This window comes from Syngnathoides biaculeatus, chromosome 2 (genome assembly GCF_019802595.1).
Source record: "Syngnathoides biaculeatus isolate LvHL_M chromosome 2, ASM1980259v1, whole genome shotgun sequence".
NCBI lineage: Eukaryota > Metazoa > Chordata > Actinopteri > Syngnathiformes > Syngnathidae > Syngnathoides > Syngnathoides biaculeatus.
The window spans coordinates 19575321-19591790 of NC_084641.1; the positions used below are offsets into that span (position 1 = coordinate 19575321).

The window sequence follows — 16470 nt, forward strand, 5'->3', positions numbered from 1 at the left end:
TTGATGTCCAGGTCTGAGCAACCCCCAACCTAGGGTGTGCTGGATAGCTGTATTTTTAGTGTAATCCTGCTAACAAGAGGTTCCCAGTTTGAAACACTGCCCCAACCTTCCCGTTTGAAGGTTGCATGTTGCTGGAGCCTATCCCATCTGTCAACGGGCAGGAGGCGGGATACACCCTGAACTGGTTGCCAGCCAGCAGGACACATTGAGACAAACAGCCGCACTCACAATCACACCGAGGGGCAATTTAGAGTCTCCAATTAATGTGTGTTTTTGGGATGTGGGAGGAAACACGAGTGCTCCAGATAAAACCCAGGCAGGCATGGAGAGAACATGCAAACTCCACACAGGGAGGGCCAGGAGTGAACCCGGGGCCTCAAAACTGGGAGGCCAACGCTTTCCAGCTTCACCACCGGAAATATTTCTGCATTGACTTTTCTGTTACAATAAAATTACTCTAAGCAATTTTGGTAGTCATGGAGTTGAACCCTCTGACCAAGATAAATAGAACACCATTGATTGTGTAGGAATGTCAGTGTGGCTCAACTCATCATGATCAAAAAGCATCATTAGTTTTAAATCTGAGGTGCCCTTGTAAGTAGGGTTAATGAGCTGCAGTCAGGGCAAGGTGGTGTTGTCACGTGGTGACCAAACAAATCTCCCAAGATAAGGGCAAACATTTGTCTGTCTGAGGAGTGACTTGCTGTGTTGCATTCTACTGCCTCCACCTTTCTCCCCAAAGCTCAACTTCATCGGCCCGCAATTCTCTGACACTGTAACCACAACTCTGCCTCCTCTGTCACCTTCATCCTCCACCTCCTCACTGAGCTGTCGTCTTTTATATGCCTCCTCTGGTTCTTGGGCTGTCTCACTCTGAAGTATTTTTGTCTTGTTTCCCTGCGGTGTGTTTCAAGTCAAAGGGGACTGCATTAGATCTCTCTTGTCTTCTCATGCTCCCAATCTGTAGCCGGTGCCCATTGATGACTCTTTCTGCGGTCTGGACATAAACCAGCCTCTCGGTGGCTCCCAGCTGGTGACCGGACACACCCTCTACACTGAGACCCGTGACCGCATGACCTCAGTCATCTCCTATATCTACAGTGGCTACTGCGTGGCCTTTGTGGGAACAAAGAGCGGACGCCTTAAGAAGGTGAGTGCTTCTTCTTTTTCTCTCGCACTAGAAGAGGGTGATGCACAGACCCCCATGGAAGATGTAGACTTACAGGATATATACAGTACTTTCCAACCATGGCGAACCGCTGAACTTTATTGGTCAGTCGAAACATGACTGTTGTAAAGTGCTCTGACTCCGCACAGCCGGATCATGATTACAGAGAAACCTACATCCTTCCTTTATAATGCTGGCGGGCCGCCAGGTGTAATGACGATGGTGGGTTCATTGTAGTTGTCATTTTCAGTTGCTAGTTAAGTGAGCTCTAGAGTCACTGTGTTGAATAAACCGCAAGGGCCCATTAATTTTAATAGGCACCTTTCCGCCTGTGGCCCAGTGACAGTTGGCCCATGCACTAACATCCTCTCGCCCTCCCCCCTCCGGTCTTGGATGAGGGACATCACTGAGTGTAAATGGCTGGAGGCCAGCTTGTAATGAGGAAGTTCACACCCAAGCCATAGAAAAAACAATCATACACAGGACCTGTCCCTTGAAAAATGCATCAGTGTACAGTGGTCTGTAATGAAATCTATAAGATCTGTCCTCGTAGAAGTCCAAAATATGAGTTCTTGATACAGTGATGCTCACATTCATGTTTACAAGGTGTATAAGGTTCTAGCTTGACTCTGGTGAGGCAGATTTTGGATCCTACCAAATCGACAGCAACCACAATGGATGTTGGAATTTGAGTTTTCTTGTCATTTTCTATTCATTCAGGTTGGACATAGAAAAGTTAACATGTGAAATCAACCTTGAGTTAATGATATAACAAATGGATTGCATAGTTTAGCTACTACCAACTTTGGTTTTATATTGAAATTTGAAATGGGCTCACGACCGAACTGAACTTGGCTAGGAGATGCAAACACTTGGCTTGCACAAACAGTGCGAGGATGCACTGCAGCACTGTTGGCTATTGAGTGGTTCGATCGATTCGGTCTTGAAGTGAAAAATGAAACTATGATATTTCATGCTGTCACTGTTTTCTACACATTCACTGTACTGGTTGAGTGGTTTGTCCCACCTTCCATGATGCTTGTTTTTTTATTTATTGACAGTAGTAATGTGTCGCCAGCTGTGCCCCTGTTCTTTCAACCCCACAACAGCAACAGCTGCAATGAAAACAAAAAGATTGTCACTAAAGGTTTACGGACACCTGTTTCAAAAAAGTTCTTTCAAGCCTGCTGCTTCACAAATAGTTGTGGCATGAGTTATTTTGGTCTCTGCGTATTCATAATTTAATCAATACATCAGGCTGGGGAGAAGAATATATTCACTGGATGTATTCTAATGTTTGTGCTGCTAAATTATTTACATCCCTTTTTCATACTTGGTTAAATGAGATGAGACATAAAAGTGTGTTTTTTTTTTTTTTTGCTCAATTGTCTGACTTGCCCGAGTCCTCCAGAGACTCAGCTCTGATCTGCCCGCCACTTGCTTGGGAATCCATGCAGAGTAGCTTCTCCTGCTGCTGTGTAATAAAGGTTGGCTGCTCTCAGGGGCGTGACTGTAACCACAGTAACACCAACACTGGGAGGAATTAACCAGGATGGGAGAAGGCCATCTACAATGGTAGCGTTTTTACGCGGTCCACTAGTCAGCGCAGGAAATGATTGTTGAACGTTTCCATCTCCAAATGGCTTCAGCAAACGGGACTGATCATTCAATTTACTTAAATATTTAGACTGGGACATATGAGGTCGACCACAAATTGTTCAGATGTTAAACCTTTTTTTTTTTTTTTTTTTTTTTTACAATTGGAAAGCATTGCAGAATATTTTTTTTACCAAGATAATTGCTCATTTCCAAATTTTATGACCTCGATGTAGATTCAAACTTTGGTTTATGGATGATTCAACTGTCCATAATTGTGGTGTTATTTCCAGGATATTTGTGGATTTTGAATAATGACAAGCAAGCATCCCTCTGGCCTCTTGATTATAGCCTTCAGGGAGAATCTTTTCATATCAGCTAGTTGTTAAAATACAGTGTTATGTATACACCAAGGAATAGTCCCTTCACTACATTGCTTTTTGGGGTATTTTGGTTTGCAAAAAACATCTCTGTAGAAATCTGAGGAGATTTTTTTTTTTTTTCCAGAAGAAAGGTATTAATTGGATTGATTGAAATTATTTGTCTTTGTAGCAGTATTTGGACCCAGAAGATTGTCTCTTTCTGTTAATCAAAAGACATCCCTCAGTGTCATTTGAGAGGACAATATTGAAACACTTGTTTTATTGTGGAGCTGTTATGTACAGTTTTTTGAAAAATATGATAATGAATTGAATGAAAAGTGTGGTACATCATGATTGTCTGTAACCATGCATTTTTAGGTATTTTTATTTTTATTTTTAAATCTGCTTTTCAAGAGCCAGTTAACATGACTATCGGGGCATCAAACTAACCTTATTTTGTGTGTTGAATTAATCCGTCTTGGACAACAGCCCCCTGTGGTGCAAACATATTCATGCAAATATGTCATTGGATGAGGGCTAGTCAGAATTTGCATGCGAACGCACACTGCAATGATAACAACCACCCTGATCTGCATGAAACAGAGTAACCAAATGCAGTTGCACCAATGTAGAAGAGCAAAATATTATCTCTGCACTGGGCCGTCAGAAATGAAGCACTCTTTGTATTTCAGAGTGTCAAAAACATAGATGTGTTTTTATCGCACGTGTTACCCGTACAGTCCCTCAGGTGTCCCAGTGGGGCAAGAGCTCTGCACGGGGCTGATAAGCTCCCACCGAGCGTGCTTCGACGCTGCCGGCTTCCTTCACAGGCAACAGCATGAGGGTGACAAAATTTCAATGCTTTGCTGATGATCTCTACTTATCTACCCTCTGCTTCTTTCATTGGAGAAATAAGAGCAGCATCATGGGGAAAGGTACAGGGAGTGACAAGCCACAACAAGTCATCAGAGGGAGATATGGGAGCCAAAGGATGGCGATGTTCTGTGTGTGTGTGTGTGTTTTGGAAGAGGGTTGACGGAGGAAAACAGCATCGAAATGCAAATTCAGTGCTGATACCAAAGCAACCACGGCTGGACTGCTGCCTATAATTGGATTGGCTCCCATCCCAAAGAACCTCCACTTCCGTGGCCCTACACCCTTCACTTACCCATTCAGTCCTTAACCTTCTCCCTGCAAACTGGCTGCAGCATGGACTGTAACTGTTCCCAGTGCTATGTGGGGGCTTTGAAAAGGCAGGGGGCATCGCACAGGCTTCCTGGCAGGCTTTTGCTAGGGATTCTTTAAGGTTGAAGGGTTAACAGTGAGCAGTCACTAAGGAGGCAAGTTGAAGAAAAAGGTCCGGTTACCATTTAGAATTGACACCAGCGTAATGGCTCAGCTGGTAAAGCGTTGGCCTCACAATTCTGAGGTCCCAGGCTCAATCCCGGGACCCACCTGTGTGGAGTTTGCATATTCTCCCCATGCCTGCGTGGGTTTCCTCTGGGCACTCCGGTTTCCTCCCACTTTCCAAAAAGCTGCAGCATTAATTGGACACTCTAAATAGCTCCTATGTGTAATTGTGAGTGCGGCTGTTTGTTTCCATGTGCCCTCCGATTGGCTGGCAACCAGTTCAGGGTGTACCCCGCCTCCTGCCGGTTGACTGCTGGGATAGGCTCTAGCCATCCCTATGACCCTCGTGAGGATAAGCGGTGAAGAAAATGGATGGATGGATACTTGCTAGGTTGGACAGCAGCATCAGCTTTTTTTAATTGGAAGCTGAAATCTCCGTGTGAAAACAAAAAACGTTGGTAAAGATTAAATCAATGAAAGGACGCAAGCAAGGAAAAGTGCAGATGTCTCCATCATCAGCGTGAAAGTAGTTACAGTGACGGCTTGAGATATTAATTTCTTCCCGCATTACCCCCCAAAATGACTATTTAGAATGTGAAATAATTAAACACTTTGTGCATTGTGGTTTAATATTTCAATTTCATCTGCTGCTCCTTCTGGTGGGCCTGCCTTGGTCACTGGGGAGCAGTATAATACAGAATATTAGAATATATAAAAAAGGTTTATTTGGGTCGATAATTACAACATTCCAAAAGTTAAACTCCCATAGATTATAGATTCAGAGCACACAATTGAATTGATTTCAAGTGTTTTTTTTTTTTGTTTGTTTCTCTTTACATAATTTGAGCTTCCAGCTCATAAAACACAAAAAAAATCAGGAATTCAAAAATTACAATACAATAATGTGAAAAAATCCAGCCAAATTTTGGAGCCCATAAATGTTTTAAACTGAGTGTCACACAATAATCATCTACTTAACTCACGGGTCTCCCCAGGTGTGATTAAATTGCTTCAGTTTGATTCAATTGTCTCAGTTGGGTTCGAAGTGGGAGAGACTGCGGGCTGGACAACTAGCCAGAAGACCATGATTGATGATCGGTAGTTCACAGACGTTCATAGCTAAGCATATCAATGGAAAGACAAAATGTCAGGAGAAGATGCAACAACAAAACAGCTGACTGTGGGTTTGAATGGATTATCAAACAGATAAGACATTCAGAAAGACTAGAATGAGCCAGGAGTCACAGCTTCAAAACCACCACATTTAGATGCATCTGGGAGATGGGCTACAACCGTCAGGTTCCTCGTGTCAAGTCACTTTTGAGCCAAAGCCAATGTAGGAAGCGTCTCAACTGGGGCAAGGAGAAGAAGAAGGACTGGACTGTTGGACACTTGTCTAAGACCCTCTTTCTGGAATCAAGATCCAAACGGTTTGGATACAGACGAGTTGAGAACAGAACTCAAGCTGCTTGAGGTTCAGTGTAAAATATCCACAGTCAGTCTTGATTTCCATTGCAATGTCCAGTGCAGGTGTTGCTAAACTCTGCATTCCTAAATCCAAGGTGACCACCAATGCCTAACAGAATGTTTTTCAGTCCTTCTGCTGAGGATCTATATGGAGATGCAGATTTCATCTTCCAGCCCAGCAGGACCTGACCATTGTCCAAACTGCCAGAAACACAAAAACCTGGTTTGAGGCCCATGCCATCACAGGGCTTGATTGGCCAGCCAGTTTGACAGGTCTAAACCCCATTGATAACCTGTGGGGGTATTATCAAGAGGAAAATGAGGGGTGCCAGACCCAAAAATGAAAACTAAGTGACAGCAAGTATCAAGGAAATGTGGGCATGACTCCCAGGCAATGCTTCAGGCTGATTGCCTCAATGCTACGGTGCATCGAGGGATTCCCAACCAAGTGTTGAAGATTAACATATCATTTTGAAAATACCAAATTTTGATCGATTTAATGTGAGCCCAATTACTATAAAACTGAGAATGGTGAGTTCATCATAGTGTTCATTGGTTTTATGAGCTGGAAGCTCAAATTATGTGAAAATTAACAAAGAAATACTTGAAATATTGGGCCCCGATTCTGGTTCTATATTCTATGAAAGTTTCACTATTTGAAGGGAACTATGGAAATAAACGTTTTGATGATTTTGTATGTTTTTGGAATGGGTCCTTACAATCTTACAAACAAACGAAGAGAGTGGCTCATTTGCAATCACAGACAGCCAGATGTCAGATATTTGTTGCTTTCACAATTGGCACAGCTTTTGGTGGCATTTAAATCTTAAGTAACCTGCAGAAAAGTTTGACTTTGTCATCTCTCATAAGTGTTTACATTCTTTTTTCACCTCTTCTCCCTCCCAAGTTTATTTTAAGTCATTTTTACGTCACTCCGGACGACACAGTGGAGCAGCTGTAAAGCGTTGGCCTCACAGTTCTGCGGTTCCGGGTTCGATCCTAGACCCACCTGTGTGGAGTTTGCATGTTCTCCCCATACCTGCGTGGGTTTTCTCCGGGCACTCCGCTTTCCTCCCACATCCCATAAACCTGTAACATTAATAGATCACTCTAAATTGCCCCTAGGTGTGATTGTGAGTGTGACTGTTGTCTGTCTCCATGTGCCCTGCGATTTGCTGGCAACAGGTTCAGGGTGTACCACACCTCCTGCCCGTTGACAGCTGGGATGGGTCCAGCACTCCCCAAGACCCTCGTGAGGATAAGCGGTGAAGAAAATGTATATATATATATATATATATATATATATATATCGTTTTCAATATTTTTGTGTCGTTGGGGGTATTTCCAGAAATTATTCTGTCTTGACAGATTACTTATCAAAAAGGAAAATAAAAGGTCCCGTCTAGACAAGGCCTCAAACGGGTGCGTCTGAAATCAAAACACAAAGGAAACAGGAAGTTTGGTCCATGGCCAATTTGTACAAAAAAACAAACAACATTCTTTTAGTAAGTACAGTATTACAATAGCATATACAAGAGAAGTGAAGACTCAATTGAGGGACATTCTTAAACTTGTGTCAGCTTTAGAACATTGTTAGGTATTCATAATGATATATTTTTCTCAACAAAAATCAGTATGCTTGACTTATTTGACAACTTTGTCTCATGCATTCAAATTGAAAGGCGTTATCTCAGAACCTCATGGAATTGGATGATTTTCCCCATCACTCCTGCCCAACTCTAGTCTCCATGCTGTGATGCTGCATGTGAAAGTACATTTATTTATAAGTAACATCAGTCTAGGAGGAGGAAGGTTGTTGACTTGTGCAACTTGCTGATTGATTGTGGAGGCCAGAAGGTGTTCACCTCAGCAGAAAGCAGTAAGGTAAAAATCAATAGTACGGGCTGTGGCACTTTTTTTTTTTTCTGTTACACATACAGCAAAACAAGCCATGATAACTACCAAAAAGGTCAGTGACAGCACCGCTACACAAGTGCGGCTTTAGACTTAATGTTCCATTTAAATTCAAAACTTGAAGCGATGCATCACAGTCACCCGGAGACGAGAGGACGACTCAGAGGAATTTCCGCAGGTCAAATTACCGAATAGCAATCCACTGTGCGGTTTACTCCAGTAACACATCAGCCAAGAATTGCATCATGCAAATTGGACAAGAGCTTGCGTGCTGCGCGCAACGCAGACATACTCCACGCTGGGGCCGACAGTGGCGGGGAGTAACGACAACATTAAGAAGGAGACAAGCTGCTGGGAGCTCTTCCTTTGATATGGATGGAGACGGCTGCGCATGTGAAATTGGATGTTAAAAGACATGCCAGCGATAGATGAATGGGGGTCTTAAAGGGAAGCACAGTCGACACACATTTTGGATTCCCCTTGCTCGACAACAGCAAACAACATCATCCATCCTGTTTGTCCCTCACGTAGCGCAGTGGGGGTTAAGCACTGTTCAACCTGAGAATATATTGGATGCACGATTTAGCGGGACCTTATTCAGGGATGCTCCTGGCAAGAAATGTTACAAAATAAACTCATTTGACTGGGTCAAGGAGATGTAATGCAAGAGTTGTATTACATAACAGCAGTGTCACTGTTGTAGGTTTCATTGCACTTAGGTAGTCCTCGGAAATCAACGTCTTTTGTAGATTATGCAGCCTCAGGAGATATGTGTAAGACTAGTTCTGTCACATGGAGGTCTGAAACCTGCTGTCTTCTTGCCCCAAAGTCCTTCATGACTCATGTACAGTTGTAACATTGGTCTATTTAATATTGTTGTGGGTACATTATGCAAAAAGGTTCGATGCAGTTCTACACCATTGCAAACTATCATCATTCACAATTCATCCAGTTCAGGGTCACAGGGAGTTGGATGCTGGATCCAGCTGACTTTAATAGAAAGGTGGACTACACCCTGAGCTGGTTGCCAGTCAATAACTTGGCACATATTAAGAAATGACAACAATTCACACTGAGTGTCAGAGGAATGAAGCACCAGAGATGCCCAACTTATTTTTGTCACGGGCCACAAAGTCGTTACGGTTTCCCTGACAAGACCATTATGACCCTGAAGCCATATAAATGTTTAATCAACTCATCATATTATTATATTTGGACAACAAGTTGATGAATAACAAGTTTCGAAATCAGCAGTCAACCATAATAGTTTGTTCAACTATTGTAATAAGTTTTTTTGTCACAAAAAAATGCTGGAAACATCTCAAGGTTATTATTGCATATGACTATCTGAAATTTACAGTAACAAGATTTTAGCTGGAATCATGGAAGTAGACATACGTGATTTGCTTTGGCAGAACATATAAAATAATACGGCGTTGGCCTTGTGTTTGACATCTTCAGTGACACCATGAGTGGCTAAAATAACAACCACAACTATGAATTTAGAATGGAACCTAAATATAATACTGCATATGCCCCAACATTGTTGCGTTGTAAAAATTAAACACATTCGATGAAAGGATGCATTACTGTGTATGTAACAGGTCAGGTACATGAGCACCCCGGTTCCCTCCCACATCCCAAAAACACGAGTTGATTTGAGACTCTAACTTGCCCTTAGGTGTGATTGTGAGTGTGACTGCTTGTTTGTTTCTATGTACTCTGCGAATGGCTGGCAACCGGTTCAGGGTGTACCCTGGCTCATGTCCGTTGATAGCTGGGATCGGCTTTTGCAACGGAAACTTTTAACATGGTTTTTATATTGGATCACCTTTAATTGTTGGGGCGTATCTAATGGTGCAATGGTCCAAACTAAAAAACATTTGCAGTTGGGAATGCAACATTTAAAAGGACCAACAGAGCTGCCTGTAAATTCGTTTTTCTCTCATTATGCTCTGGGCGCTGGGGTGTTTATGTTTGCTGACAGTCACAAGTTGACTTGCACTGAAAGACTTCTGGCTCTTTATCTAGGAAGCTTTCAGCCTTGACGAGCATCTTCAAGGCTAATTAATCCTTCCCATCACGCACTGATGAGTCATTTGCAGTCTGTTTGGTTGTGATGCCAGGCAGCTGAGCTGGACCACTTCAGAGGGTGGTTCAGGTGTTTAACTGGGCCCGTATCCTGTCGGGCTGGTTGGCATCACAGCGGGTTAATGGCCAGCTCACTTGGCTGCCAACACAGAATAGAACAGTGTAAATTAGCGTGGCGTTGCCGAGGGCCACAGCTGATCGCGATGCTTAAAGGGACGGGCGCTTGAAAGGCTCGTAAACGCACACAGCTGCTCCCGCTGACCGCTCACGAACAAGTAGTCAACAAGCCTTTCTTCCACCAATTTACACCCCTCCCCTACCGGCGAGATGACAAAAGAAAAGGAAACGTGGAGTGAGGCTCGCGACAACAGCTGACGTTTGCAAAATAAGATAAATCAAATCTAATCCAGTTGGCAATGAAATGACTTTGAACAGAACCTTCTTTCATATAAATACCTCCAAACATGCAGAAGATACGACAAATTTCCAAATGGGAGCTGGCCTGATAAAGCAATTGATCACTTCAGCGTGGAAGATATACAGTATGTTGATCTTGTGGAATTACTGCAGATCACTGGTCTATACCGGGAACCACAAACGAGTAAAGCTTAACACAATTTGGGACGTTAAAACACTTGTCTCTTACCTATTTTAAATGCAGATTTTACATCTTGCACGACTCTTATTAGGAATAGTTCCTATAAACAGAAATGTCTTGTTCTTTGTTCTTGTTGCTTTGTTGTTCTTTGTTCTGAATGCTGTACCAGGGCAGCATTGACTGCCGTAGAAAAAATCCTCGTGTGTTTTTACACACTCGGCCAATAAAGTTGATTCTGATTCTAAGATCTCGGCAACGGAGCTTTTGTTGGCACTCCTATTTGAAACAACGGAGGCACAATGATTTTCACAGCAGATGACTCAATGCTGTCGAAACTGGCTGCAAAATAAAATCAAAACGGAACGCTAACTCGGAGATCTATCGATGCTGTCATCCTGGCCAGCACACTCTCTTTCCAAGTACACGTAAACAACATCACCTGGTCTGCTTTCTTACTTACTTAGGAAACGTCAAGCGGCTCTGTCCATTCCTCAGTCTCCACACTGCTGCCATCCTTGTTCGTAGCCTCATCACTTCTCGCTTGGATTATTGCAATGCTCTCCCGTTTGGTCTCCCCCGCGAGTCGCAGCTTATCCAGAACTCATATTATCACAAGGGCCCCCACCACTCACCGAATCACTCTAGCCCTGCATCAATTCCAATAACACATCCAATATAAAATACTGATCTGCACCCTCAAGGCTGTCAATAACCTCAGCGTGCCATATTTTGCTGGCCACCGTCGTTGTCCTCCCCCGGTCTCTCTTGTTATTGTCCTCCACCCACTTCACTGTCCCTCCTGCTAGTCTGTCCCCCATGTAGGACAGAACCTTGTGGTGCTCCGCCACCTCCTGTATTTGGAACTCCCTACCAACTGACCTCCCAAACACAGACTCTGGCTATTCACATTAACATTACCCATATAATGTGCTATTCTGGTTTATGTTCTTCACTTTTTATTGTATTGTTTCATTTCTTTTAACGTGTGTACATTGACCTTTAGTGCACTGAAAGGTGCTTATAAATTAAATGGCTTATTTATTACTGAATTATTACTAGAATTAAAGTGAAGCCAAATTGGTTGGAGAAACAATATGATTTAAAAGAAACTCAAGTGCAAATGGAGTCAGGTTTCCCAGGCTAGTAAAAATAGCATGTCAATACACTGTGAGTGGTTTTTTTCATTTAGTACAGTGTTTTTTATTTTATTTTTTTTGCATGTTGACTGGCTTCTGGACAGTATATATATTTTGCAACAACTGACACGCATTGTGCATGCAAATTTGCAGATGTTTACCTCTGACCCTCAGACTCTTTTGAATGAAGGAAATAGTAATAAATCATCTAACAACAAATAGTTATACTCAGTTCTACTCACCCACAGTACAGTACAGTAAACATGAATCCTTTTAAAGTGCGCCCACAGTCTTATTGCTCATCCCAACAAATCGGCTCTATTTATAAAGCAAAGTCGAGCAAAAAAAAAAATTGAAGAATGCAAGACACGAAAGCTGTAAAACCAAACAATAAAAATGAGGAAATTGAAAGACTTGTTTAAAAGAACAAAAAGCAATAAAATGTGGAATTACAAGGAGTGTGTTATTCAGGATAGGCAGTCTTTAACCATTATTCCTTTCATGTCAACTATTTGTGGGGGGAAAATACATGCTTTAAATAATCCTAAAGCAAATACAAATTTAAAGGATCAAGTATTGTCATGCAATCAAAAAAGTACAGGACACTCTTGTGAAGACACAGATATTTGAACGTTTATTTGTATTTTAAACACCTTCATTATGACAGCATGACTGACCAAGATAAGCTGCCATAATTACCGTGAGGGATGCCGCTTTGCACTCTCTCCAACTCTTCAGGCTCTTTGATTTTGTTCCGTCAGAGTGGATTTTTCAAGTTTGAATAGTTATGCGCAAAACAACTGCAGTATTTAACTTCAACCAGGGTAATTCTGGCAAAATTCCAAATCGAAAACAATGTGTTTTAAGCTTGTGAGGAAGAAGCATAATACTTTATTATGCTCTTTGTTTTGCTGGCAATCATCAGCACAATACAAAAACTGGTCTCATACACATCTTATAATAGTTTGAACTCATCCCAAAGCAGAAGAAAACTACAAAAAGAGGGAACAATATTAATATTTGTGAATTGAAATCCAGTTTTATCAGGAAATCCGTTACTGGATGCATAATTTAAATAGCATTGGGCAAATAACGTAGCTTAGGTTGGTAAACATAACCCCCCCAAAAAAGAAAAACCTCAAAAATGACTCATTTGTTTCCGCTTAAATCTTTTAGTTTCTGGTGTAAATATCCTCGATTATAGAGTTTTCAATAGTAATTTAGTATTCCACACCCTCTACTGTTTCGCTTTTTAAAGCAACTATTTCCATTTTTATTCATTTTTCCTTTATGTTCAGATACAATACAGGGCTATTTTTGTTAATTGAAACACGTAAAAAAAATGGTGGTGTTCTTCGTGGCTAGAACAGACAAATGGAGTTTCATTTCATTTCAATGAGAAATGTTAATTTGATATTGATTGATGTCGAGTTACAAGCTTAGTAATAGAACAAATCACTGGCAATTCAAATATCCTACTGCATGAGCATTAAGGACATTAGATGAAAGACATTGTGTTGTTACAATGTTATTACTATAGTTTCACATGCAGAGGACTTGTCAGAAATGTTTTTATGCATGTCAGTGAGGCAGTTAGCAATGCCGCTTCATAAAGAAACACTATACACAAGGACCAACTGCTTGTCCTCCTGTGGGCTGACGTAAAAGTTATTTTTTAATACTGTTGATTCACTATTGTTTTGGTTGAGAAGTGCTTGCGCTTTTCCACGCTGAAGATTAGTTAATGGAGAAGAGTAACAGTCGCCCCCCCCCCCCAAAAAAAAATAAAAGGTTCCACTTTGAGATCTGTTTTCTGCATGCGAATCACAATTGTCATGTGATCAAACAATCAGCCAGACTGTTTTAGTTTCAAAAGGGTCCAATTTGGACAGTCCCGTTGATTTGGTCGACCACCTCCTTGACCACTGTTCCTTGACTCTCGCACCCTTTGGTGCCAACCCTAATCCAGATCAAGAGGTCAAGGAGGCCACCAGTCTGTCTTCCGTTTCATTCATCATCCCAATCTAGCGGACCTGGCTCGTGCTCCCGCAAACACTTGAATGCTAAAAGCCCCGTGGATGTCTAGATAGCCCCTGCAGTTGCACTCAAGCGAGCCTTCCATCTTCTTTGCTCTCTGTCGCAGCCATTTTTTTTCCCTCAGCAAGGTCTTAAGTGTCCCACTCCAGCTGGCCCCATTCATTCCCGATTCTCCTTCGCCCCGTCCTTTCCATTTCTCCTTGCTCTTCTCCGTCTTCTCCTTCTCTACTGCGACTATCACAGAGGCCCATTCTACCCTGCAGTGATCTTATTAATCGCATTCAAACAGTGCTCTCCCGCCTCCGATCCGTCTCCCGTTCCTTTCTCCTCCGCTAATTGCTTGCTCTTTTCTCTGCCGGTGTCTCCAAGGAAGCGTTTTTCATTATCTAACAACAGGAGACTAATGCTCGTACAGTGCCTACATTTTTACTACACACAAATTCTATAATCACAGCCCTAATTTAGCCCAAAGATATACAGCAAACGTAGCAGACTCCCAAAGGACACCAAGAGAGAGTCATGTAAATCCACAACTATGTTTTGTGCAGTACGACTCTTTCAATCCTTGCTTCCAATATACGAGCCATAAACACAATTATCTCCTCAGTTTCGGAAAACTGTTTTGTTGTTGTTGCTGTTTTTTCACATTGCATTCTATGATTTTGGAACTTCATAAGCACAGCGTTTTACAATTGAGGACATTTTCTTTTGTTCCGATTAGAACTGTTTAAGCATTGTTGCAAGCAATTTGACAAGTTATATACATTTCAAGTTAGGGACAGGGAGAAACATTAATGTTGTGTGCAATATTTTTTTATTTTTATCTGTCTAGAAGTACATTTACTTTATTAGGGCCTTTATTTTTCATTTCCTTGAACTCTAACAATTGATAGAGTATCTATTTACAGGACTGACTATCATGCAAGCACAACACATTTCATATAATACAGATGGATTTACAAGGGTCGCGGGGAGTGCTGGAACCTATCCCAGCTGTCAACGGGCAGGAGGCGGGGTACACCCTGAACTGGTAGCCAGCCAATCGCAGGGCACATGGAGACAGACAACAGCCGCACTCGCAATCACACCAAGGGGCAATTTAGAATGTCCAATTAATTTTGCATGGTTTTGGGATGTGGGAGGAAACCTGAGTGCCCGGAGGAAACCCACACAGGCATGGGGAGAACATACAAACTCCACACAGGCGGGGCCAGGATCGAACCCGGGTCCTCAGAACTGTGAGGCCAACGGTTTACCAGCTGATCGACCATGCCACCTTGATTAGTACCCTTTAATTTTATTATTTTCACGCTGATGTTTATTTTGTGGCTTGCATTGATTTTCATTTTTACATTGTTCTTCATACTGTACTTCATAAATGAAGTGCTCCTTTACATTGAGCTCTACATTTCATCAGGTATTTCCTCTTTTATTATGTACGTTTTCATTGTGTATTTAATTGGACCTTTCTTGTTGGTTTATATATTAATTTCTGTGGATCTTTGGGTTTTAAATCAGATTACTAGAAGAAAAATGACCACTGGGCAGTTCAATGTACTTTGTTAAACCAGGTTAAGTTATTTGGTCAAAGACACGACAAGTTGCTGTTTGTTTTTGTTGTGAAATACATGCATAGTGTATGCTGTGGTGATTATTTCTTTCAGTGCTACTTCAATGATGTTGCAGAATAAATACAAAATGAGGAAACCCAGTACTGACTGTAGCCAATGAAATTAACATGGGAGAGCATTTCAAATTCATAGAAATTCTTATCAGCTCGTTTTGCCCTTATTGATCCGTTGCTGCAGAAGCGACTCAGTTATGCTGTAGCCCCCAATATTTTTTTTCCCTTCCTGGGGTTGAAAAAGTTCCAGTGATTTTTAGCAACCACAGAAAAAAAAAGTAACTAAACATCTTCTCCCCACAGTAAGCAGTTCCACCGAAATAGATAGTCTTTGATCTCATTTTCCCTGCTGACCTTGCTGATGTACACAAAGGGACAAACGTACACCTTGTTTGGAGTCATGAAAACAAAAATGCTAAAAATAGATTAGCAAGCCACGTTTGTCAAAGTGAATGACTGGCCCAGTTCCAGACTCTATTGATTTGCTTCACAAAGCGCTTGAATGGGCCAGATAACTGTGATTAGCTAATTCATTACTGTTGCCTTTTTGAGTGCTCTCAAATTAGATTAAAGGGAGATTTGGGAGGACAAAACACGAGGACATAAACCAATACTCGCTAAACTTGGAGCAAATTTGACCACAGTTACGGTGGGACCTCTGAGATGAGCAAAAGGACGCTGAGATGGCCACCATAAAATCTTTATTAACTGTTCAATCAAGTAAATGTAGCATTCTAAATGGAACACGTAAAAATAATTTTAGAAAACCTAAATTAGAGTCACTTTCAACTTGGCATGGACAAGTATATTCTTGTTCTTTGTCGTACAAGTACAAAAAGATGTTAACCATGTGAAGTGGCGACACAAGGTGAAGCAGACTCATTCATGTCATTCATGCCACTGAGTTAGTTACTTCTTGTGTTTTTTTGAAACAATTTTTTTTTCTGAAAATGTTGGTCAAGTATTTGCCATAAGACTCCACAGACATTCAACTTTAAAAATTCTTCCGGACATGTCTTTGAAGAGCTTCATGCACTTTTCAGGTTATATTCCCGTGTTTCTTTGATATGTTTTTTTTGATAGAGTGGTTGTAATTTCTAGGACGAGAGCAGATTCCTCCTCATTTA

At 41.7% G+C, this 16470-nt stretch overlaps 1 protein-coding gene across 3 annotated transcripts in view; it reads left to right on the forward strand.

Moving 5' to 3' along the window:
* The window catches only part of plxna2 (plexin A2), a 339402-nt gene that overhangs the window by 142216 nt on the left and 180716 nt on the right, over positions 1-16470 (forward strand). For all 3 annotated transcript variants that reach the window (XM_061839724.1, XM_061839739.1, XM_061839732.1), the window contains one exon: positions 968-1150. In XM_061839724.1, coding sequence (XP_061695708.1) covers positions 968-1150 — 183 coding nt within the window. The remainder of the gene's footprint in view (positions 1-967; positions 1151-16470) is intronic.